The sequence below is a fragment of the Oryza glaberrima genome, chromosome 7 (genome assembly GCF_000147395.1).
Source record: "Oryza glaberrima chromosome 7, OglaRS2, whole genome shotgun sequence".
Lineage (NCBI taxonomy): Eukaryota > Viridiplantae > Streptophyta > Magnoliopsida > Poales > Poaceae > Oryza > Oryza glaberrima.
The window spans coordinates 1,362,940-1,386,040 of record NC_068332.1 but is presented as its reverse complement, the minus strand read 5'-3'; the positions used below and the strand labels follow the sequence as shown (position 1 = coordinate 1,386,040).

Below are 23,101 nucleotides of genomic sequence, written 5' to 3'. Positions count from 1 at the left end.
TCAGCGTATATATAATCTTTCTCATATGTATGTGTATATTGAAATTTTACAACTGCACTGAACACACCAATATTCCACTGCACCACGCAAGCTATCATCTTATGTGTGTGTATCCATATCACATTATCTGAAAAATGTGTTCTTTAAGTTGTGACGGCTCCCAACCAATGATGGATAATAACTGGGCCACTTCGGCCATGACGTACTTATTCCATCCAACACACACTTATATACGCATGCAGATATGCATACATACATACGAACATACATATATAATATAGTTCGCACATATATGCGCATATATATCTATAGATCGATTACGTACAAACAATATATAAGTATAGTAGCAAAATATATATACCATAGCATATACGTTACGTATGCGTACATATATACATACGAACATACATAGTAGTTCGTACATATGCGCATATATATATCTACTGAGCAGATCGATTTATACGTACAATATACCATAGCATATACGTAATACGTTACGTACGTATACGTATACGGTAGCTAGTACGGCCTCTGGTTTTGGACGTTGCCGGCGGGGAAGTAGGTGCAGATGAAGAAGACGCCTCGGTTGGCGTTGCAGGCGACGGCGGCGCATCCGACGGCGGTGGTGTCGCGCCACACGACCTGCGTGTAGTGGCCGCACATGGCGCCGCCGACGCAGCTGTTGCTGGCGTAGTCGTACGAGCCCTTCTCCGCCACCCACTGGTCGACGGAGCTCGCCGCCGTCCACGCCTGCACGGAGGGGTTCCACGACAGGTTCTCGCCGTACTGGTAGTTGTTGCGGTCGGAGTGCCGCAGCGCGCAGTCGCCGGCGCGCTGGTTGGCGTAGCCCTGCGCGTACGCCGCCAGGTTGTCGTCCCACGACAGCGCCGCGACGCCGACGGCGCTCCGGGCGGCGTTGTGGATGTTGACGATGTCGGCCGCCGTGGTCTGCGCCTGCGCCGTCGATATGGTGGCCAGAACCATCGCCATGGCCGCCATCACCACTGCAAAGCTCGCTCCTCTCTCCATGGCAAGCTCGCAGTTGATTTGATTGGCAGTGTACGTTCGATCGACTGCGAAATTAGAGTAGAGATAGCTAGCTAGCAGAGGTGATGATTAATGAATGCAATTCGGCAGTATTTATAGACGGATTGGCTCTCGATCGAGCCATGGACTTAATTAATTAAGCACATGGCAAAGAAGAAACGGTAAACGCACGTCGATACGGCAGACTGGTCCTATATTAAGAGAAAGAGATGGGAGAAGAGGTGATAAGACCTGAAAGTCATGAACAAAGCCACTCATGGGAAATAAAGTGGATAAAATGCGTGGCATAACTTGTTACTACAGACCAAATTCTCTTACCCAAAATGTCTGAAAATTCTTCAAATCGGGTGCCCGCGCCTCGGCGCTGAAAAAAATCGGGCACTGCACCTCCGTCCACCACGCGCCCTACCACACGCACCGTTACAACAAATCTGCCACATATTACAGAAACGCTTTATTAACATGAATCTGTTTCATTTTTTGTTCACCAATAATATTTCAACAAGTATATTCGTATTGTTTCACTATGTACAGATCATTGTTAAATATACTTTTATGTACACGTATAGTTTTATATATTTCACAACTTTTTTTTAATAAGACGAATGGTCAAACATGTGCTTAAAAAGTCAACGATGTCAAATATTTTGAAACGGAGAGAGTAGTAGAAAGGAATTTCAACATAACAAATCCTTTATTTATCATGTAGTCCTTAAGTACGAATAACGTACTGTATACTGTATGTTTTACATATAGATATCTGATGCGTACGTATACGTACATGCATGTACACCAGTAGTCTACTCTACTAGTACGGGCGCTCGTTGGGGACGTTGCCGGGCGGGAAATAGTTGCAGCTGATGAGGACATCGCCGTTGCTGCATTCGGCGCGCCCGCAGCCGATCGACGTCGTGCTCCGCCACACGATCTGCGTGTAGTGGCCGCAGTCGAGCAGCGCCCCTTTGGTGCAGGTGTTGCTGCTGTAGACGTAGGACGCCTTCTCCTCCATCCACAAGCCGACCGCGTCCGCCGCCGACCACGCCTTCCCGACGGGGCCCCAGTAGAGGTTCTCGCCGTAGCCCCTGCCCGACGTGTGCCGGAGATCGCACGCGCCGCCGGCGGCGGCGCTCGCCACCACGCTCTCCGCGAACGCCTCCAGGGTCGCGTTCCACGCCACGTCGGGGAGGTCCACGCCCTCGCCGCGCCGGGCGGCGTTGTGGGCGTCGAGGAAGTCCTGCGGCGAGCTCTGCGCCGCCGCCGTGCCGGCCTCCATGGCGAGCGTCGCCGCCGCCAGTAGCACCAGGACAAAGCCTTTCCGCGCCATTATTGCAGATCGATCCAATGCAGAAGAGTTTCTCAAGGTAGCTAAAGCGATTGTGCTGTGCTAGCTGATCGATATGTGTTGCTCGCTGATCAGGTATTTATAGTCGTTATATCACAAGTAGCTCATCTATTAGCTCGAAGATTTCATGCAATACCATGGCTAATTAATTGCACTGTTTGTATTTGGCACGTGGCCCAAATGAACTTTCCAATTAATTTCCACATCTTTTTCAAGTAGCACGTACGTACGATATTCGATGCTACTAATTACTCCATCCGTCCCATAATATAAGAGAGATTTTGAGTTTTTGTTTACACTGTTTGACCACTCGTCTTATTTAAAAAAAATTAGAATTATTTTTTTTTACTTACTTTATTATCCAAAGTACTTTAAGCATAACTTTTCGTTTTTTATATTTGCACAAATTTTTTGAATAAGACGAGTAGTCAAACGGTGCAAGAAAAACTCAAAATCCCATATATTATGGGACGAAGGGAGTATATAGCTAGATTATGCTTATGTGAAACTTGATCATATAGTAGTATAATCCTGTCCGTACGTTTTACAACGTACGCGCAGCATGCGAGAGAGCTAGGGAGGTTGAAAAGACTTTAGACTTGGTCTTGCACTGTCACGTTGCTTCTAGTAGTTTTTCCTTCCACTAATTGTATGTGGTCAATTGTAGCAAACTGGCCATATGCATGGATCCACACTAGTTTAATATTATCTCCCACGTTACCTGGATATACTTTCCTTAGCAGCTGGGACAGGTGAACCAACTTGTTTAATTATTCTCTGTCATATATATCTTTTTTTAAAAAACTTCTGTCATATATATACCAAGTTTTAGTGAAACTAGTTTTGCATATACACCAAACTAGTTTCGTTAAAACTAAACTTTAATCTATTTTGATAATTTGTCTGTTATGTATTGAAATTTTTTCTATATTTTTATATAAACATAGTAAAACTTAAAAGAAATTTGACTTGAATCAAAACGACTTGTAATATAAAACGCAGGGGATAGCTAGCTATGCTAGAGACAAATAAATCTTCATAATATTGCTAGCTTGCTCTCCCTCTAGACCTGGCAAAGGGAGGGTACCACGGCCGGGTTGTGCCATGCGACTGAGCCGCCGCCTCCTACCTCTAGCACCTCCGCCGAGCCGCTGAGAGAGAGAGAGGGGGGGGAGGGAGAGCTGAGAGAGCGGCGTGAGAGACGAGGAGATAAGATCGAGGAAGAGGAGGTGTTGGCCTTATCACCTCGTGGGTTGTGGGGCCCACCAACTATCTGCCCGAGGACCGGCTCGGTTTGATTTTTAGGTACCGATTCTTGACTATGAACTGGCATCTATTCTTTTTACCACAAAGATGCCGGTTCTTAGAAAGATCCTGTGTCAACTACTCCGATGGGATGGGTACTAAAAGGTGTTGGATATTCAATAAAAACTAGCACCTATTTGAGGAAAAATGTGCCAGTCTTTTGAAATTTGGCGTGTGGACGGACGCGTGAGTGGGCACGTGGGAAGGAAAGACGCTAAGCTAGGTGTCGATTTTACCACTTCCGGTGGCCTATAGTGCCGATATCTATTTAATGTTTTGTAGTAGTGTTCATCGAAAAGAATCCTTCTGTTGAGGTATCTTTCCCTTTTCGTGGTGTCCTAGATTTGTTGGAGCAGGGATTGGTCGCATGGTTTGTGGTGATTAATTTGTTCTTTTCTAGGTGCTGTCTGCGTAATGTACTCTCTGCTGATTTTTTTTTCTCTTTCGGTTTGGTTTGTTCTTCGTGTTGTTGTTTGCAGCAAGAATCGGTGGTTGCGCAGTTGCGCTGCCAAGATTGTTACACCTTTGCTGATAATAGCCGAGGACAATCTCGTCGGCATCCATGGCGGCCAGCAGCTCGAAGGAGATAGTGGACGCGGTGGAGAAGTGGATGGCGTTCCCCATCTCCACCGCCGCCGGCTTGGAGATCGTTGCCGAGGAGGGCCCTAGCGGAAGCAGCGCCCAGCAGCAGCAGGCTTGGCGTCCGGTGGCGGCAGCGGGGTGCGACAACGGCAGCACGGTGGGGACGGGAGCGGCATGCAAGTCGTCGGTGGACGGCGGCGCGCAGCGGCGGCCACGCGTCGTAAGACTGGCTGCCGCGTGGGTGTCACTGGAGGTCAAGGACGCGCTGTCCAGCCTGCAGCAGACGTTCGTCGTCTCCGACGCGACGCGCCCGGACTGCCCCATCATCTACGCCACCGAGGGGTTCTTCACCATAACCGGCTAGTCCCTCAAGGGAGATAAGGCGCAGAGGCATTTCGGTCCGACCACATTAAAAAAGGGCTCCCGAACCTCCACGTCAGCATGGCAAGTTTCATTTAGACGGCGCGGTGCTCATCGATAAATATCTATGGTTATGTAGTGTCTTTCCCCCAAAACTTTATTTTTTGGTGTCCCTAGACTAAAACCACACAACTGCGATGCCGCGTAGAAAAATTTACCTTACTTATTATAGTAAGTACGAATATGGTACTGTATATGTTATACATACATGAACGTGATTAATTTATTCATATAAATATATATCTGATGCGTACATTCATGTAGTAGTAAGTATAGTGTACTAGTAAGGGCGCTGATCGGGGAAGTTGCCGGGCGGGAAATAGTTGCAGCTGATGATGACACCGCCGCCGTTGCTGCAGGCGGCGCGCGCGCAGCCGATCGACGTCGTGCTCCGCCACACCACCTGGGTGTAGTGGCCGCACATCAGCAGCGCCCCCCTCGTGCACGTGTTGCTGCTGTACACGTAGTCCGCCTTCTCCTCCATCCACAAGCCGACCGCGTCCGCCGCCGTCGACGCGCTGCCGGCGCCGCCCATGTACAGGTTCTCGCCGTAGCCCAGCTGCACGCTGTTCGAGTGGTCGAGGCTGCAGGTGGCGGCGAGCACCGCCACGTAGCTCTCCGCGAACGCCTGCAGCGTCGTGTTCCACACCACGTCGGGGAGGCCGACGCCCTCGCCGCGCCGGGCGGCGTTGTGGGCGTCGACGAAGTCCTGCGGCGAGCTCTGCGCTGCCGCCGTGCTGGCCGCCATGGCGAGCGTCGCCGCCGCCAGCAGCACGAGTGCAAAGGCTACCTTCCGCGCCATTAATTACTGCAGATGTTAATAGAGAAGCAATATGCAGGCTCTGCTAATGTGTGTGTGATTGTGTGTTGTGCTGATCGAGGTATTTATAGCTAAATCAAGCATGAGAGCTATAGCTTAGCTCGATTACGAGAGAGGATGGAAAGAGTTTAGACTTGGTCCTGCACTGTCACGTTGCTTCTAGTAGATGTTAATTACTTCCACTAAATATAATTAAGTGGTCAATTGTCGCAAACTTTCCATGCATGTATTCACACTGTACTTTAATAGTCTTGGCACACAGCTCAGCTGCATACTTTCTTCATCTGGGCAGGTAGTGAATGCAACTTGATGTTTATTTTTCTGGCTTATTTATATATCCTATACCAATAGCTCAACATGCATTAAACCACATCATTTTAAAAAAAGAGAGCCATATTGAATCATTCATATGCTTAATCCATTTTGTAGCTACTATTCATCACTAATTAGTAAATAACATAGCATTCAGTGGTTTACTTAGTGTAGAACGTTATTACTATAAAGAAGTTAGACCATCACTTGACCATATTGAAATTTTACAACTGCATTGCACACACCAATATTCCACCTGCTCCGTGCGGGGTATCATCTAGCGTGTGTATATATCCCTATCATATTATCCGAAAATGTGTCTTTTTAAATTGTGATGGCCCCCAACCAATGATGGACCATAAGCGGGCTACCTCGGTCATAGCTCAAGGCCGGAGTACAGAGGCCCATATAAAGCTATGCACACTACATCGGATCTGGTCTCCTCTGACGGTCTCCAAACCCTCATCTTTGACGTGTTTGGCCCGAATCAGAAATTAGTGGTCACTGATGACTTCATATATTTGACAGACGACTGTCCGTCATATGTAACAGTCACCATGTTTTTTTATTTATTTTCCCCAACACTCCACGAACCCGTCGAGGGCTTAACCGAAAGCTAGGTCACGTTCATCCCCTTTCTAACTCTAATCTAATACTTAAAATTACAACTATATTGGGCCCTATTCATAGCCTGGTTGAGAAATATCAATACACACACATATATAGAGTAAAGATACCCTTAATTAGAAAGCTTCGAGTAACACTGACATAGCCGATGACAAGTGGATATGCCGTGATAGATATGGTTTTTAGAGAATATTTTTCTTTTTCTTATCTAAAGAAATGGTAAAAAGGTACTAGTTTCTTTCAAGATTAAAATTAAGGATCAAACCATAATATATGCCCAGCTGGAGGCACAAGATATATCGTTGAGCATGCACAGAGGCAATATTAATATTTGGCACGTTGCAATGAACTTTCCAATGATTTTCCTTGATCTTTTCCTCTCGCGCGTGTAGCCGCATTACCTAACTCACGAAGACGTACGTACGGTTCTACTAGTACTTGTTATAGTACGTACAGCATGCGAGAGAGGTTTGGAAAGACTTTGACTTGGTCTTGTACTGTCACGTTTACCTGTAGTATAGTTTTTAATCCTAACTAGTACTACTAACGTAACTAGAGTTAATTATAAGTGGTCAATTAATTGTAGCAAACTAGCCGTATGCATGGATCCACACTACTTTAGTCTTGGCACACGTACGTACGTTAACTTCTCATACTTTCTTTAGCAACTTGATGTTTAATTTTCTGGTCTACATAAGTCAAACATTTTTAACTGTAACTATTAATAAAATAATAAAAAAATTAATCATCTAAATTTGATGTTACTAGATTTATCATTAACAAACTATCATAATATACAATTTTTTTTAGATATTATTAGTCGTCGAAGTAAAAAAATAATTATATTTTAGAACAAATGGAGTAGCTAACAAAACATAGCCTTTTTACACACGAGTGTGTCCGCTGGGAAAAAAAATCAGGCAACTTGTGTACGTACAGGTGGTGTTTACATAGTACACCTCCGATTTTAATAAAAGAGTAGAATATTACTGCTACTTTGATCACTCAATTACTTAACTCTGGTAAAGAAAACGTACTCCCTCCATAGTCATAAAAAAAGTCGTTTAGAATAATGTTTAAGTCAAACCTTGGAAATATAAATCATAAATAACTCTCAAGTTGTTGAGTTTGAAAATGTAAAACTTATATGAATAGATTTGTCTTGAAAAATATTTTCATAAAAGTATACATATATCACTTTTCAATAAATATTTTTATAGAAAAAAATGTTAAAGTTGTGTTTTGAAGACTATATCGATGTTCAAAACGACTTTTTGAGTACGGAGAGAGTACGCTTGTATATACGGACGATCCATAACTAACCTGTTTTCGGCAGCATTTATTTGAATCGATCAACTGTTACCAAGGGCCTATAAAAATTAAGGATTTGCATGGGGTACGAATTTCATGACCCCGCGTACAAGTTGATTTTCACATATGGCTCTTTCGAGAAATCATCCATCAAAATAAATTCTAGTTAATTACCAAAAAAAATATTTTGTATTTTAATAGGCATAGAGTATTGTTCTTTGGGAAGCACCAAAACTTCTCAGCATCTGACACATCCTTTCCTAGCTGATTGACTCCATCCCACTCCTATTTTTACACATTTTGACGAGGCGTCAACAAATCGGACGCCCGTTTTTCTTTTTAAATCGGGATTGTTCCACCAAGTAGATCGGAATTATTTCACTACGTAGATTGAAAATGTTTCAATCGTTTAAAAAGCTGAAACACAACCAAATCAAATCACTTCATGAAATATTTTGCTACAACGTATGAAACAACGGTTTTTTGAAGCTATTTCACCGCATATAAAAACAATGTTTCAGCAAATAGCGAAAGGATGTTTCAATTCTCTGCAACATTTGATCTATACATAGTGAAACAATATGAATATACTTGCTGAAATATTATTGGAACAAAAAATGAAACAGATTCCTGTTAATAAAGCGTTTCCGTAATATGTGGCAGATTTGTTGTAACGGTGCGTGTGGTGGGGCACGTGGTGGACGGAGGTGCGGTGCCCGATTTTTTTCGGCGCGGAGGCGCGGGCACCCGATTTGAAGAATTTTCAGACATTTTGGGTAAGAGAATTTGGTCTGTAGTAACAAGTTATGCCACGCATTTTATCCACTTTATTTCCCATGAGTGGCTTTGTTCATGACTTTCAGGTCTTATCACCTCTTCTCCCATCTCTTTCTCTTAATATAGGACTAGTCTGCCGTATCGACGTGCGTTTACCGTTTCTTCTTTGCCATGTGCTTAATTAATTAAGTCCATGGCTCGATCGAGAGCCAGTCCGTCTATAAATACTGCCGAATTGCATGCATTAATCATCACCTCTGCTAGCTAGCTATCTCTACTCTAATTTCGCAGTCGATCGAACGTACACTGCCAATCAAATCAACTGCGAGCTTGCCATGGAGAGAGGAGCGAGCTTTGCAGTGGTGATGGCGGCCATGGCAATGGTTCTGGCTGTGATAAAATGTGAAGTGTTGAACCCTTTGCCTCGGGCCGCATCTCTGTTAAATAGTGGTAGAAACAGCCTCTACTATGGCTTACAGTATTCAGTTACAATGGATAAGAAGGTGAAACAAATTTGGAGATAATCTCCTTATCCTAATGAACCATATCCCAGTGATCTCTATTGTCGCATGTACTGGAACATGCGCAAGTACTGGAGCATGCATGTATATCTCATGTTCAGGATAATAGAACAGACTGTTTCACAGCCCCTCTCAATCATAACCTAGTTAGGTTAAGATTGTGTTTAAAATTTTCAAGAAGTCGAGCTGACAGTGCCTTTGTAAACCCGTCAGCAACTTGGTCTCCTGATGGAACAAAATCAATCTCTAACAGCTTCTGTGACACTCGTTCTGTTACAAAATGATAATCAACCTCTATATGCTTTGTTCTTGCATGAAACACAGGATTAGCTGATAAATATTTGGCTCCTAAGTTATCACACCAAATCTTGGCAGCTTTAGGAGACTCAATTCCCAATTCTTTTAACAAGGTTTGTGCCCATATCAGTTCGGCTATAGTATTTGCCACAGCCTTATATTCTGCCTCTATGCTTGACCTTGACACAGTAGGCTGTTTCCTAGCACTCCAGGACACAAGATTAGAACCCAAAAATACTGCAAATTCTCCTGTTGATTTTCTGTCATCTATACTACCTGCCCAGTCTGCATCAGAATACCCATGAACAAGAGTAGAAGCACTCTTGTGTACATGAAGTCCTAGACTTGTGCACTGGTTCAAGTATCTTAGGATTCTTTTTACTGCTATCCAATGACTGGTAGTAGGAGCATGAAGAAACTGACAAACTTTGTTTACTGAATAAACTATGTCAGGTCTTGTCAAGGTCAAGTATTGTAAAGCACCAACTATACTTCTATATTGTGTTGCATCATTAGGACCCAAGGGTGATCCCTCATATAGAGTTAATTTTTCACTAACAGAAAGAGGAGTACTAACTGGCTTGCAATTTGACATATTAACTCTCTTTAGCATATCATTTGCATACTTCTCTTGAGTCAAGATAACGCCATTGGAAACTTTAGTTACCTCAATTCCAAGGAAGTAGTGCAGGTCTCCCAAATCCTTAAGTGCGAACTCCTTGTTTAGATCCTTTAGAAGTGCTGTAGTTGCCTTCTCTGTAGAGCTAGCTACAATTATATCATCAACATATACCAAGACAAACATAATTATCCCTCCTTTGTTAAGAAAGAATAATGAGGTGTCAGCCTTTGAAGCTTCAAAACCAAGTTCAGCAAGTTTCTTACTCAGCCTGGAATACCACACCCTTGGTGCTTGTTTCAGCCCATATAATGCCTTATCCAATTTACATACATAATCAGGTTTAGAGGATGACTCAAACCCAGGAGGTTGTTGCATGTATACTTCTTCTTCTAAGAATCCATGAAGGAAGGCATTCTGAACATCTAACTGTCTAAGACTCCAACCTCTAGAGATAGCAATGGACAGAATAATTCTAATAGTAGCAGCTTTAACAACAGGACTAAAAGTATCTTCATAATCGATACCATATCTTTGTTTAAACCCCTTTGCTACAAGTCTAGCTTTATATCTGTCAAGTGTCCCATCTGCCTTCCTTTTAATCTTATATACCCATTTACACCCAATGATATTTTGTCCTTTCTCATATGGAACTAGGTGCCATGTGTCATTTTTTATCAAAGCATTATACTCAGTTTCCGTTGCATCTCTCCAGTTTTTATCTCCTAAAGCCTCTTTATCATTTTGTGCTTCACCAGTAGAAGAAAAACAACCATATTTAACAGTGCCATCAGTGTATACCTTCTCTTTTCGAATACCACTCCGCAGACGAGTGTGTGGTCTCGATGCAGGGGCTACTGTAGCCGCTACTGTACCCGTCACATCAGGCTGCACCGGCTGGGATTCTTCGCCACCTGCTGCTGCGCCATTTGCTGCTCTAGCTCCCAGGGTGGCAGTGTCTCCACCCGCGTTAGAAGCTGCGCTAGAGACCGCGTCACTGGTGTCAGCTCCCTGGTCCGGCGCAGTGCTGCTGTCAGCAGTTGGCTGATCCAGCACAGGTCCCGATGCCGCATCCCCATGCACGTCGTTCCCATGCTTGACATTCTCTATTTCCTGCTCATTCTCCATTTCCTGTTCATGTGCTGCACTATTTTCTCCAGAAGTCACATCAGCAGCTTTAGAAATTAAATTATCACTAGGTAATGGAGTATTAGCCACTGGTGCAACTATATGTGTTCCCCCTGCACTAACCGTATTATAGTTTGTCAAGGGGGACGGCAACAAAAGAATTTCATACCTGAGTCTGGCTCCTGCATTTGAGTGGAGTGTAGAGAAGGGAAAAACATTTTCATCAAAGACAACATCTCTTGAGATGGAGACACGGCCTGATGACACATCAAGACACTTAAATCCTTTGTGGTGAGTACTAAAACCCAAAAGCACTCACTGTTTGAAGCGAAACTGGAGTTTGTGTGTATTGTAAGGGCGAAGATGAGGCCAACATGCACAACCAAACACTCTCAAGGATGAGTAGTCAGGTTTTTGGTTAAACAGTTTCTCTAGGGGTGTAGAATTTTGGATGGTTTTACTAGGTATACGATTGATGAGATAAGTGGCTGCAACAAAGGCTTCATCCCAAAACTTAAGAGGCATTGATGCATAAGATAAAAGAGAAAGGCCTACTTCAACGATATGCCTGTGTTTTCTCTCAGCTGACCCATTCTGCTGATGAGTGTGAGGACATGACACATGATGATCAATTCCTATTTGAGCAAAAAAGGAATTAAGTTTCTGATATTCTCCCCCCCCCCCCCCCAATCAGTCTGCATGGCAATAATCTTTCTATCAAACATTCGTTCAACTAAAGCCTGAAATTCTTTAAATTTCTCAAAAACCTCAGGCTTGTATTTCAGCAAGTATATCCAAGTAAACTTACTAAAATCATCAATGAAACTCACATAATATTTATTTCTCCCAACAGACTCTGGAGCAGGGCCCCAAACATCAGAAAAACAAGTTCAAGAGGAAATTGAGACACACTAGTAGATCTAATATAAGGTAACTGATGACTCTTTGCTTCTTGGCAAGCATTACACACAGACTGATTGACTGACTCAACTGAACATGGGAGATTATTTCTGCTAATGACTTGCTTAACAATAGGAAGAGACGGATGTCCTAGAGGGCTATGCCACCTAGACAGGGATAACTTGGCGGCACCAAGGGCTTGTTTGTTGGTTGAGCGACCAAAGGACTTGGGGATCGGGTAGAGACCGTGTCTACATTTCCCTTCAAGCAGAACGTCCCTCGTTACCTGATCCTTTATAGAAAAGAATTTCGAGTGAAGTTCAAGAAAGCAGAATTATCAGCGGCTAATTGACTAGTAGATATAAGATTTTTCTTGGCTTGAGGAACATAAAGGACATTATTTAGATGAATATTACGGCTAGGGGTATGCACAATAGTATGACCAATGTGACTAATATCCATACCTGCTCCGCTAGCAGTGTGAATCTGCTCGCCGCCGTTGTATTTCTCCTTGGTGGTAAGCTTCTCTAGCTCACCGGTAATGTGATCTGTAGCACCTGTATCAATATACCAATTTGTATCTATACCATACGAGTTAGTAGCAGCAGCAACGAGCTTCTCATCTGCAACGTAGTCCTCGTCGAAGCGATACCAACAATCAGCTGTTGTATGCCCACGCTTGAAACAAACTTGGCAGGTAGGGCACCTGTCTTGGCCTCCTGTGCGGCGCCCACGGCCACCGCGACCTTGGCCGCCGCCGCTACGTCCACGCGGCGCGCCTCTGCCGCCGCCGCCACCACTGGAGTTGTTGTTGTTGCCGCGCCCGCCGCCGCCGCCGCCGCCCCTGCCGCGATTAGCGACAAAAGCAGCTCCTCCCTGACCAGTGCTGCGGTAGAGATCAAGGAGGGTTTCAAAGTTGACGAGCTGGGAATACAGCTCCTCAACCGTGATGGGATCGGACTTGTTGCAGAGGTTGGAGACGATCGGGCTGAAGTCTTCATTTAGCCCAGCAATGATGTACTGGACAAGGTCTTCTTCATCAAGTGGACGACCGCCAGCAGCCATCTCATCACCAAGCGCTCGCATCTTGGCGACGTACTCGGCGATCTTCATTGTTCCTTTCTTCGTGTTGGTGAGGGCGAGTCTGGTGTTCACCGCCCTTGCTCGAGTGCCGGTGGAGTAGAGTGCTTCAACGTTCCACCATGCCTCAGCCGCCGTCTTGCATGTGGCGACTTGGATCAGCACATCCCTTGAAAGAGATGACAGGAGATAGCCAAGAACAAGCTGGTCATTGGCCTCCCAATCTTCAAATGCCGGATTTGGCTTTGTTGTGGTCTTCCCATCTATGGTGACCGAGATTTCGGCGTCTGGAGCTTTGATATCGCCGTTGAGGTAGCCCAGCAATCGGGCTCCACGCACTGCAGTGCTAACTTGCGCTTTCCACAATGCATGGTTGGCTTTCCCGAGTTTCTCTGAAACCGAGTGGCCTTGGAGGAGATTGGCGGCTGCCGCGCCTGAGGAAGACGACGACGACGCCATGTGGATGAAAGATGAGATCTATCGAGGTAGAGAAAGGCTCTGATACCATGTGATAAAATGTGAAGCGTTGAACCCTTTGCCTCGGGCCGCATCTCTATTAAATAGTGGTAGAAACAGCCTCTACCATGGCTTACAGTATTCAGTTACAATGGATAAGAAGGTGACACAAATTTGGAGATAATCTCCTTATCCTAATGAACCATATCCCAGTGATCTATTGTCGCATGTACTGGAACATGCGCAAGTACTGGAGCATGCATGTATATCTCATGTTCAGATAATAGAACAGACTGTTTCACACTGGCCACCACATCGACGGCGCAGGCGCAGACCACGGCGGCCGACATCGTCAACATCCACAACGCCGCCCGGAGCGCCGTCGGCGTCGCGGCGCTGTCGTGGGACGACAACCTGGCGGCGTACGCGCAGGGCTACGCCAACCAGCGCGCCGGCGACTGCGCGCTGCGGCACTCCGACCGCAACAACTACCAGTACGGCGAGAACCTGTCGTGGAACCCCTCCGTGCAGGCGTGGACGGCGGCGAGCTCCGTCGACCAGTGGGTGGCGGAGAAGGGCTCGTACGACTACGCCAGCAACAGCTGCGTCGGCGGCGCCATGTGCGGCCACTACACGCAGGTCGTGTGGCGCGACACCACCGCCGTCGGATGCGCCGCCGTCGCCTGCAACGCCAACCGAGGCGTCTTCTTCATCTGCACCTACTTCCCCGCCGGCAACGTCCAAAACCAGAGGCCGTACTAGCTACCGTATACGTATACGTACGTAACGTATTACGTATATGCTATGGTATATTGTACGTATAAATCGATCTGCTCAGTAGATATATATATATATATATGCGCATATGTACGAACCACTATGTATGTTCGTACGTATATATGTACGCATATCGATCTGCATGCGTATGCATGATCAATGTGTTGGATGCAATAAGTACGTCATGATGCAGACGTATTGAGTATCTGCAGATACAGATATATGTATCCGGTGTATATTTTTATTACAAATTAATAAATAAAGAGCTGTCTGATTTTAGTCACCTGATCGAGGATACTGCATATATTTGAGTCGATTTTATTATCTCCAGATGTTTAGCAAAATCGAGGTTTGATTAAGTTTACATAAATATATAGTAATATTTTCAACAGAAAATAAATATATTATTAAAATATATTCAATGCTATATTTAATAAAACCAATTTAGTGTTCTAGATGTTGATAAATTTTTATATAAATTTGTGGTCGAACTTTGAAAAATTTTCTATCTTTGATCACTATTTTTTTTCATAAAAAATATAGTTACACGTGCACTGGCTAGTAGCTATATTCAAATTTCCAATACATATGCATCTATTGGAATATGGGTAACCATGCTTTCCTGCCGCGTTTTCTTCCTTTCTACCCTGTGACGTTCATCAGCAGCAAGTACATGGCCGGATCGACTTAATTTGATCCACTTGATTATTTTGATTGGTAATCGATTTCCCACTGACCAATTCTTACACGTACGTCTAACTAGGTCAGACATCATAGCATGTCGATATTAATTTATCAAATTGCGGAGAAATATTAATTACTTTGTCTCTTATAGGAATATGTCCCCAAGCTTGTTGCTTAACTAAATGTCAATCCAAATAATAATCATATATTTTGTTGAAAAATAATTAACAATATAGATCAATATCTGGTATCACTTCACAAACTTTCAAACAAACAAATTGAACTCTAAATAGTACGTATGTACTAGTAGTTATTTTTCAAGGTATATGGTAATATCAAGAAGTAAATTAGTAATGAGCACTCTAATATTTTACCCCTCGGCCATATAGCTAAAGCTATTTTTTTCTTAGCTACAAAATTAGGTTTTCCCTTACTTTGCATACACTATGAGCTTCCTTGATGCTTTTATTGGGATCGATTTACATGGACACCCTATAGTTTTTTTTCACCACTTTTCTTTTTTTTTCACCATATAGTTTTTTTAAGTTTATATACCTAAAGTTTATACATATAGGGTTTACACATCTTTTATAGGTCAAAAGTTTATATACTGATTCAAATTTGAATTTAAATTTAAATACATTTAAAGATGAACTTGAATCTGATATATAACCTTTTGACTTACAAATTTTAGGTCAACAAACTTAACAAACTTTAAGTATATAAACTTTAGATGTGTAAACTTGATATGTATAAACTTTAGGGGTATAAACTTAGTAAAACAGGAAAGTAAAGTTGTCAGGGTTATGGGTCAGACATACCCCCTACCCTTCGATATACGTTACGTATATCGACATGGCATACCCACGCGCACGCGGATATTTCCTTTATGATCTAAGGAAACCTTTCACGAAATCAATAGACGGGAAAAGTCCTTCTCGGACAAGAACTGGGTTACCTACTTATCGTGCTAGGTCTGGTATGTTCGAGTCCTACTCGGAGAGCACCAGACCTGTGATATAAAAGGGACCCCCAGGGGAGGGCATAGGGGATCGAATCTCAGAGCCAACACAATCCACACAGCCTACGAAGCCGGAGCCTGCGAGGAGCCAAGTCGTCGAGAGCTAGTCGAATCAACACGACTACAATCTCGCCGGATCTAACAAGTTCCATCTTTTCCTTTGTAACCTGTGTTTTCCACCATATAATCCCATATCAACTAGATTAGGGCTATTACCTGTCAAGGGGCCTGAACCAGTATAATTCTTGTCTTTTGATTGCTCGATGTCGTACTACGTAGATCCTTGTACCAGCGTACCCCAATACCCTTTATATCCGGTCTACGGGTATCACCCGTCGACAGTGGCGCGCCAAGTAGGGGGACTTGGTACTCAAGGTTCCACTACTATACCATCAAGCTTCGTCGACAACAACGTCTAACACCAGCTCCAGCCAAGCACTCTCAACTTCAACAATGCTGGTATGGACTCAAGTCGGCGAAATCGTCTTCCCGGTTTACACCACGATGCCAATCTCAACCGGTCCTCCAATGACTGAAAACGAGAACGCAGTGGCTACGAACCAAGACGGCTCCATGTCGAAAAATCCACCCGTTGAAACGGAGAACGGATTACCGACTACATCCAAACTCGGGAAGGATTCTGATGCGGCCAAGTCTTGTCCCTCCGACACAAATCACGGGCCGACAAAGATGACTTCCGAAGCTATCAGGTCTTGGTGTCCTATCCACAAAACCAAGAAACATACCCTTCAAGATTGCTGGGTATTCATCAATGTCCGTGCTGAAATTCGCGCCTGCAAAGAACGTGGAATTCAGCGTATTTCTCCAACTCGGGATGTCTATTGTCCTATCCACAAGACAAAGAATCACGATCTCTCGAGCTGCAAAGTTCTCCTCGGCGCCATGAAAACCCCGTCTCCTAAGTCATACGTCCCCGCCAGGGATAACGACAAGGAACAGGGAGCGACTCCAGCCTCAGATCGATTCGTTGGGTAATCGATCTCGATCCTCACGAACCATCGGTCTTACATCTCCTCAAAGACTACGGGTCATCGACAACAAGTGCGCCGCGGGAGGTATTAGTTATCGATGACGTTGGCACGTCAGCGCAAGCCAACGCAGAAGCGGCGAATCAATCGACTACTCCAGCCCAGCACATCAGGGCTATTCAAGCTATACTGAGGGAAACTCCTTACGATCCCGTTCTAAACGACGACCTCGAGCGTTGGACAGAACGATTACGGGAGTCGGTGACCAACCTCAACAATGCGTTCGAAGAGGCCGCTACCGCAGCACACCAAGATCAGCCACCAATCGGTGACGCCAATGGTGAAGATCCGGAGCGGAGGGAATCGCCTCGACAGGCTACCCCTCCACCTCGTGGCACTGGCGATCTTCGAGATCAAATTAATGGTCGCCAAGAAGCACGGCGCACACGGGACGACGCAAACCGCTCTCGGCGTCATGTTTCTTCACGGCACCATGATCGAGGAGACCGCCCAAACGAGGACCGAGAATGCAACAATCGCGAACGGCGGGGGCCAGACAATACTGGTCATGGCCGTCGCCGCAACGACAATGACGAAGGAGATCGGCGCCGAGATAACAGCGAGAGACAACGACAAAATTCCCGGGATCCAGGTCGTCATCCTCGTAATCGTACGCCGGAGCCAAGCGACCCATCGTCATCGTCATCATCCGCGTCCTCTTCATCGTCAGACAGACATCCATGAAGGTCACGCGACCGCCGGCAACCCACCGCCCCCAGTGCTGGGTGTAGGGCTTTTGGTCGTTCCCTACGTGATGTCCGATGGCCTGAGAGATTCTGACCCAGGGCCATTGAAAAGTATGATGGGAGCACCGACCCAGAAGAATTCCTTCAAGTCTACTCGACAGTGCTTTATGCTGCCCGAGCAGATGACAACGCGTTGGCGAACTATTTACCAACTGCGTTGAATGGTTCTGCACGTTCATGGCTGATGCATCTTCCTCCCTACTCAATCTCTTCATGGGCAGACCTGTGGCAACAGTTCGCCGCCAATTTCCAAGGAACATACAAGCGCCACGCGATCGAAGACGACTTACACGCGCTAACACAGAACTCGGGGGAATCATTGAGGGAATACGTTCGGCGCTTCAACGAGTGTAGAAACACAATTCCCGAAATTATCGACGCTTCTGTAATTCGCGCCTTCAAGTCCGGTGTCAGAGATCGCTACACCAGGAGTTGGCGACAATATGCATCACAACTACTCGAAGATTATTCGAGATCGTTGAGCGGTGCGCCCATGTGGATGACGCGCTAAGACGCAAGAACGACAATCCGAAGACTGGGGAGAGAAGAAACCAGCCGCAGACGCCTTTGAGTCAAATAAGAAGAAAAATTGCAAAAACGGGAAAAGGAAAGCTCAAGCGGAAGTCCTCGCAGCAGAATACGCGAACCCTCCCAAGCGCCCAGACCCACAAGGCAGCGATACAAAGAAATCATGGTGCCCCATACACAAAACGGACAGACATTCTCTGGAGGATTGCCTTGTTTTCAAAAAGTCGCTCGAGAAGCACATGGCGTTTGAAAAAGGCAAGCGAGTACGCGTTGTCGAGAAGAACGAGGAGACACCTCCTCACGAATCGGATTCTGCGTACCCAGACTCCGACCTCCACGTCTCACACATCTTCGGCGGCTCCACAACGTACTCCTCCAAGCGGGAATACAAGAAAGTGGAACGTGAAGTCTGTTCGACATGGCAGGGGGCTACACCCAAGATGAAGTGGTCTGAACAGAGAATAGAGTTCTCGGAGGAAGACCACCCCAAGACCTCTGTTATCTCAGGACGATATCCGATTGTGGTCGAACCCACTATTCGGAACGTCAAGATAGCACGAGTTCTCATCGACGGTGGCAGCTCGATCAATCTCCTCTTCGCCAGCACTCTGGATGCAATGGGAATTCCGCAAAGTGAGTTGACACCCACCGATCAACCCTTCCGTGGAATTACTCCCCAATCATCGTCCAGACCTCTGGGCAAGATTACGTTGCCCGTGACTTTCGGCCAAGCCAACAACTTCCGAACAGAGCAGATCACTTTCGATGTCGCTGAATTCGATACAGCTTACAACGCCATCATCGGGAGAACTGCACTTGCGAAGTTCATGGCCGCATCCCACTACGCATATCAAGTGCTCAAGATGCCGGGACCGAAGGGAACAATCACTATTCAGGGGAACGCAAAGCTAGCGGTGCAGTGCGACAAGCGGAGCCTCGACATGGTCGAGCAAACACCCACCCCACCCGCCACGTTTGAGCCACCCAAGAAAGTGAGCAAGCCAAACAAGGCGACGAAGCCGGACGGCACCATCAAGATCATTCCACTCTCCAGTGCTAACCCCGACAAGACTGTCAAAATCGGGGCTACACTAGATGAGAAATAGGAACTCGCGCTCATCACCTTCCTCCGCGATAATGCCGACGTGTTTGCTTGGCAGCCGTCCGACATGCCGGGGGTCCCCAGGGAGGTGATTGAGCACAAACTTATGGTGCGACCCGATGCCAAGCCAATAAAGCAGAGACTGCGGAGATTTGCACCAGACCGAAAACAAGCCATACGAGAAGAGCTCGACAAACTTCTCAAAGCTGGCTTCATCAGAGAAGTACTTCATCCAGAGTGGCTAGCCAACCCAGTCATGGTGCAGAAGGCCAACGGAAAATGGAGAATGTGTGTCGACTTCACAGACCTCAACAAGGCGTGCCCCAAGGATCACTTTCCTCTCCCTCGAATTGATCAGTTGGTGGATTCAACAGCCGGTTGCGAGCTATTAAGCTTCCTCGACGCTTACTCTGGCTACCACCAAATCAGCATGGCAAAAGAGGACGAGGAGAAGATAGCGTTCATCACACCGTTCGGGGTATTTTGCTACGTTAAGATGCCTTTCAGACTGATAACCGTCGGGAATACTTTCCAGCGCACGGTCCAGGGCGCACTTAGCAACCAGCTTGGCAACAATGTCGAGGCTTACGTTGACGACATCGTTGTCAAGACCAAGACAAGCGACTCATTGATTGACGACCTGCGGGAAACGTTCGACAACCTCCGACGATATCGCCTCATGCTCAATCCAGAGAAGTGCACATTCGGAGTACCGTCGGGCAAGCTACTCAGATTCCTTGTTTCTGGCAAAGGAATAGAGGCAAATCCCGAGAAGATCAAAGCAATCGAGAACATGAAGTCGCCCACAAGACTCAAGGAGGTACAAAAGCTAAACGGATGCATGGCAGCGTTAAGCAGATTCGTCGCTAGGATGGGAGAACGAGGACAGCCTTTCTTCGCTTTGTTGAAGAAACAAGACAAATTTGTATGGACACAGGAAGCCGAAGAGGCATTTATTGCACTCAAGCGCTACCTATCAAACCCACCTGTACTCGTTGCTCCCCAACCTAATGAAGAATTATTCCTTTATATTGCCGCCACGCCATATTCTGTTAGCACTATCATTGTAGTCGAGAGAGAGAAAGTACAGCGACCAGTTTATTACGTCAGCGAAGCTCTCCATGACGCAAAGACAAGATACCCGCAGATTCAAAAACTGCTCTACGCAGTCATCATGACAACAAGGAAGCTACGCCACTACTTTCAAGCCCACAGAGTCACAGTTGTCTCCTCCTTCCCCCTTGGCGAAGTTGTGAGAAACAAAGACGTTGTCGGCCGCATCGCGAAATGGGTAGTCGAGCTAAGCCAATTTGATATCCACTTTGTGCCGCGAACAGCCATCAAATCTCAGGTACTCGCCGACTTCGTGGCCGATTGGACCATGCCAGATAACAAGTCAGACAACCAAGGTGACAATGAGACATGGACAATGGCGTTCGATGGCGCACTCAACAGCCAAGGAGCAGAGGCAGGATTTATCTTGACATCTCCCTCCGGAGATCAATTCAAGCACGCAATCCACCTCAACTTCAAGGCAACCAATAATACTGCAGAATACGAAGGACTACTCGCCGGGATACGAGCCGCAGCCGCACTTGGGGCCAAGCGACTAATCGTCAAAGGGGACTCTGAGCTAGTCGCAAACCAGGTGCACAAAGACTACAAATGCTCCAACCCCGAGTTATTCAAGTATCTTGCAGAGGTCAGGAAGCTAGAGAAGAGGTTCGACGGGATCGAGGTCCGACACGTCTATCACAAGGACAACGTCGAGCCAGACGACCTAGCACGACGCGCATCCAGACGAGAACCACTCGACCCCGGCACCTTTCTCGACGTCCTGACGAAGCCATCGGTGAAACAAGTTAACAGTGAATCTGGCCCGAGCACCCCGACATTAGCTCGGAGGTCACCGAGGCAGAACGCGTCGTTGCTGACATCGAAACCACAGACGACTGGCGCACCCCATTAATCAAATTCATCAGCAGCGAGGAATTGCCCGAGGACGATACAGAGGCCGAGAAAATAACCCGTAAAGCAAAGATCTATTGTATGGTCGGTAACGATTTATACAAAAAAGCACCAAACGGGATACTTCTAAAATGCGTCTCTACCGACGACGGCAGACAACTCCTCCTCGACGTACATGAAGGCATATGCGGGTCACACGCCGTCGGTCGGACATTAGTCGGCAAGGCCTTTCGACAAGGGTTTTTCTGGCCAACCGCCCTTAAAGATGCATGCGACATGGTCCAGCGATGTGAAGCCTGTCAATTCCACAGCAAGCACACAAAGCTACCTGCACAAGCGCTCCAGACAATCCCTCTGACTTGGCCATTCTCGTGTTGGGGGCTAGATATACTTGGGCCATTCCCACGAGGACAGGGCGGCTATAGATTTCTATTTGTGGCGATCGACAAATTCACTAAATGGATGGAAGCACTACCCACTGGGGAAATCAAGGCCAACAACGCCATTAAGTTCATCAGAGGGATATTCTGCAGATACAGACTACCGCACCGCATCATAACCGACAACGGCTCTCAATTCATCAGCACCAACTTCCAGGATCACTGCATCGGTTTGGGAGTCAAAATATGTTTCGCCTCAGTCTCTCACCCTCAAAGCAAAGGACAAGTCGAAAGGGCAAACGGCATAATACTATAAGGGATAAAAACCCGCGTCTACGACAGACTCATGTCACACGACAAAAAATGGGTTGAAGAACACCCATCAGTACTATGGGCCGTACGCATCACACCGACAACATCCAATAAGGAAACACCCTTCTTCCTCGTGTACGGCTCTGAAGCCATGCTCCCTGGCGAGTTACGACATCAAAGTACACGAGTACAGAAGCATCCCGACGAGAACCAGGAGGAACAGCGAGACATCGATGTAAACCTTCTCGAGGAGCATCGTGAGCGAGTCGCCGTTCGAGCAGCTAGCTATCAACAAGCCCTCCGCCTTTATCACGAGAAGCGCACCCGAGCACGCATACTTTCGATCAGCGACTATGTCCTCCGACGAGTTCAAACCCAAGCAGGGCGAAACAAACTCTCACCAAAATGGGAAGGACCCTACACGATCACACAAGTCTTGCGGCCAGGCGTATTCAAAATCACAGACAGCGACGGTCGCGAATTAGCAAATTCGTGGAACATTGACCAACTACGTAAATTCTACGTATGAGTCAATAACGCCGTACCTGTAAGCTCCCTTACAGTATCAATAAAGCCTATTTCTAGGCTTCATACCACGACCAAAGTGTTTTTCACCCGACGATCCCTTACTCTGATAACACCTAGCGTTGAAACCTATCCTTATGACCCTTTACGCCGTCTCGACAAGGCCTCCGAGGAACCTAAGGGATCTTCGGCTAGGGACGCCCAGAGCTGATCAGGCCTTGTCAGATCCTTCAGAGACGAAAGACCATGTAAGATCTGGTCGTGTAAGAGTTCTCGCCGTGCGTATTAACCAAGCCGTGTAATCGGAAACCAAGCTTTCCAACTTCACGGCTAGGGGCTAGGATCAGAGCTTATTCATCCAAGGCAGATCAAGTGTCCAAGAGTCTTATCATCCGAGAAAATTTCTCCCACGACAAGGCTGGGGGCTAGGGAGAGTGTATGACTCAAACGAACGAGGTCGTTAAC

General features: G+C 46.2%; 4 protein-coding genes across 4 annotated transcripts; 1 reads left to right on the top strand and 3 right to left on the bottom strand.

Annotated features, from left to right (window-relative positions):
- Positions 1-278: 278 nt before the first annotated feature.
- On the bottom strand, positions 279-1,095 carry LOC127780018 (pathogenesis-related protein PRB1-3-like). Its single transcript, XM_052306977.1, has one exon. The coding sequence runs from the start codon at positions 1,027-1,029 to the stop codon at positions 520-522; it is 510 nt and encodes a 169-aa protein (XP_052162937.1). The 5' UTR covers positions 1,030-1,095; the 3' UTR covers positions 279-519.
- Positions 1,096-1,744: 649 nt separating this feature from the next.
- Positions 1,745-2,421, bottom strand: LOC127780581 (pathogenesis-related protein PRB1-2-like). Its single transcript, XM_052307502.1, has one exon. The coding sequence runs from the start codon at positions 2,369-2,371 to the stop codon at positions 1,856-1,858; it is 516 nt and encodes a 171-aa protein (XP_052163462.1). The 5' UTR covers positions 2,372-2,421; the 3' UTR covers positions 1,745-1,855.
- A 2,420-nt stretch (positions 2,422-4,841) lies between these two features.
- On the bottom strand, positions 4,842-5,536 carry LOC127780460 (pathogenesis-related protein PRB1-2-like). The gene has a single exon (XM_052307366.1). The coding sequence runs from the start codon at positions 5,496-5,498 to the stop codon at positions 4,977-4,979; it is 522 nt and encodes a 173-aa protein (XP_052163326.1). The 5' UTR covers positions 5,499-5,536; the 3' UTR covers positions 4,842-4,976.
- Positions 5,537-8,812: 3,276 nt separating this feature from the next.
- LOC127780014 (pathogenesis-related protein PRB1-3-like) lies at positions 8,813-14,389 on the top strand. The gene is made up of 2 exons (XM_052306974.1): positions 8,813-8,945; positions 13,837-14,389. Exons 1-2 carry the CDS (start codon positions 8,879-8,881, stop codon positions 14,304-14,306), a joined length of 537 nt encoding a protein of 178 aa, XP_052162934.1. The 5' UTR covers positions 8,813-8,878; the 3' UTR covers positions 14,307-14,389.
- The last annotated feature ends 8,712 nt before the right edge of the window (positions 14,390-23,101 follow it).

Bases quoted from the DNA above. Each gene is read 5' to 3' on its own strand.
- LOC127780581 (XM_052307502.1), bottom strand. From the start codon at position 2,371: ATGGCGCGGAAAGGCTTTGTCCTGGTGCTACTGGCGGCGGCGACGCTC.
- LOC127780014 (XM_052306974.1), top strand. From the start codon at position 8,879: ATGGAGAGAGGAGCGAGCTTTGCAGTGGTGATGGCGGCCATGGCAATG. The intron at 8,946-13,836 runs GTGAAGTGTTGA...ATAATAGAACAG, and splicing joins GGTTCTGGCTGTGATAAAAT to ACTGTTTCACACTGGCCACC.
- LOC127780018 (XM_052306977.1), bottom strand. From the start codon at position 1,029: ATGGAGAGAGGAGCGAGCTTTGCAGTGGTGATGGCGGCCATGGCGATG.
- LOC127780460 (XM_052307366.1), bottom strand. From the start codon at position 5,498: ATGGCGCGGAAGGTAGCCTTTGCACTCGTGCTGCTGGCGGCGGCGACG.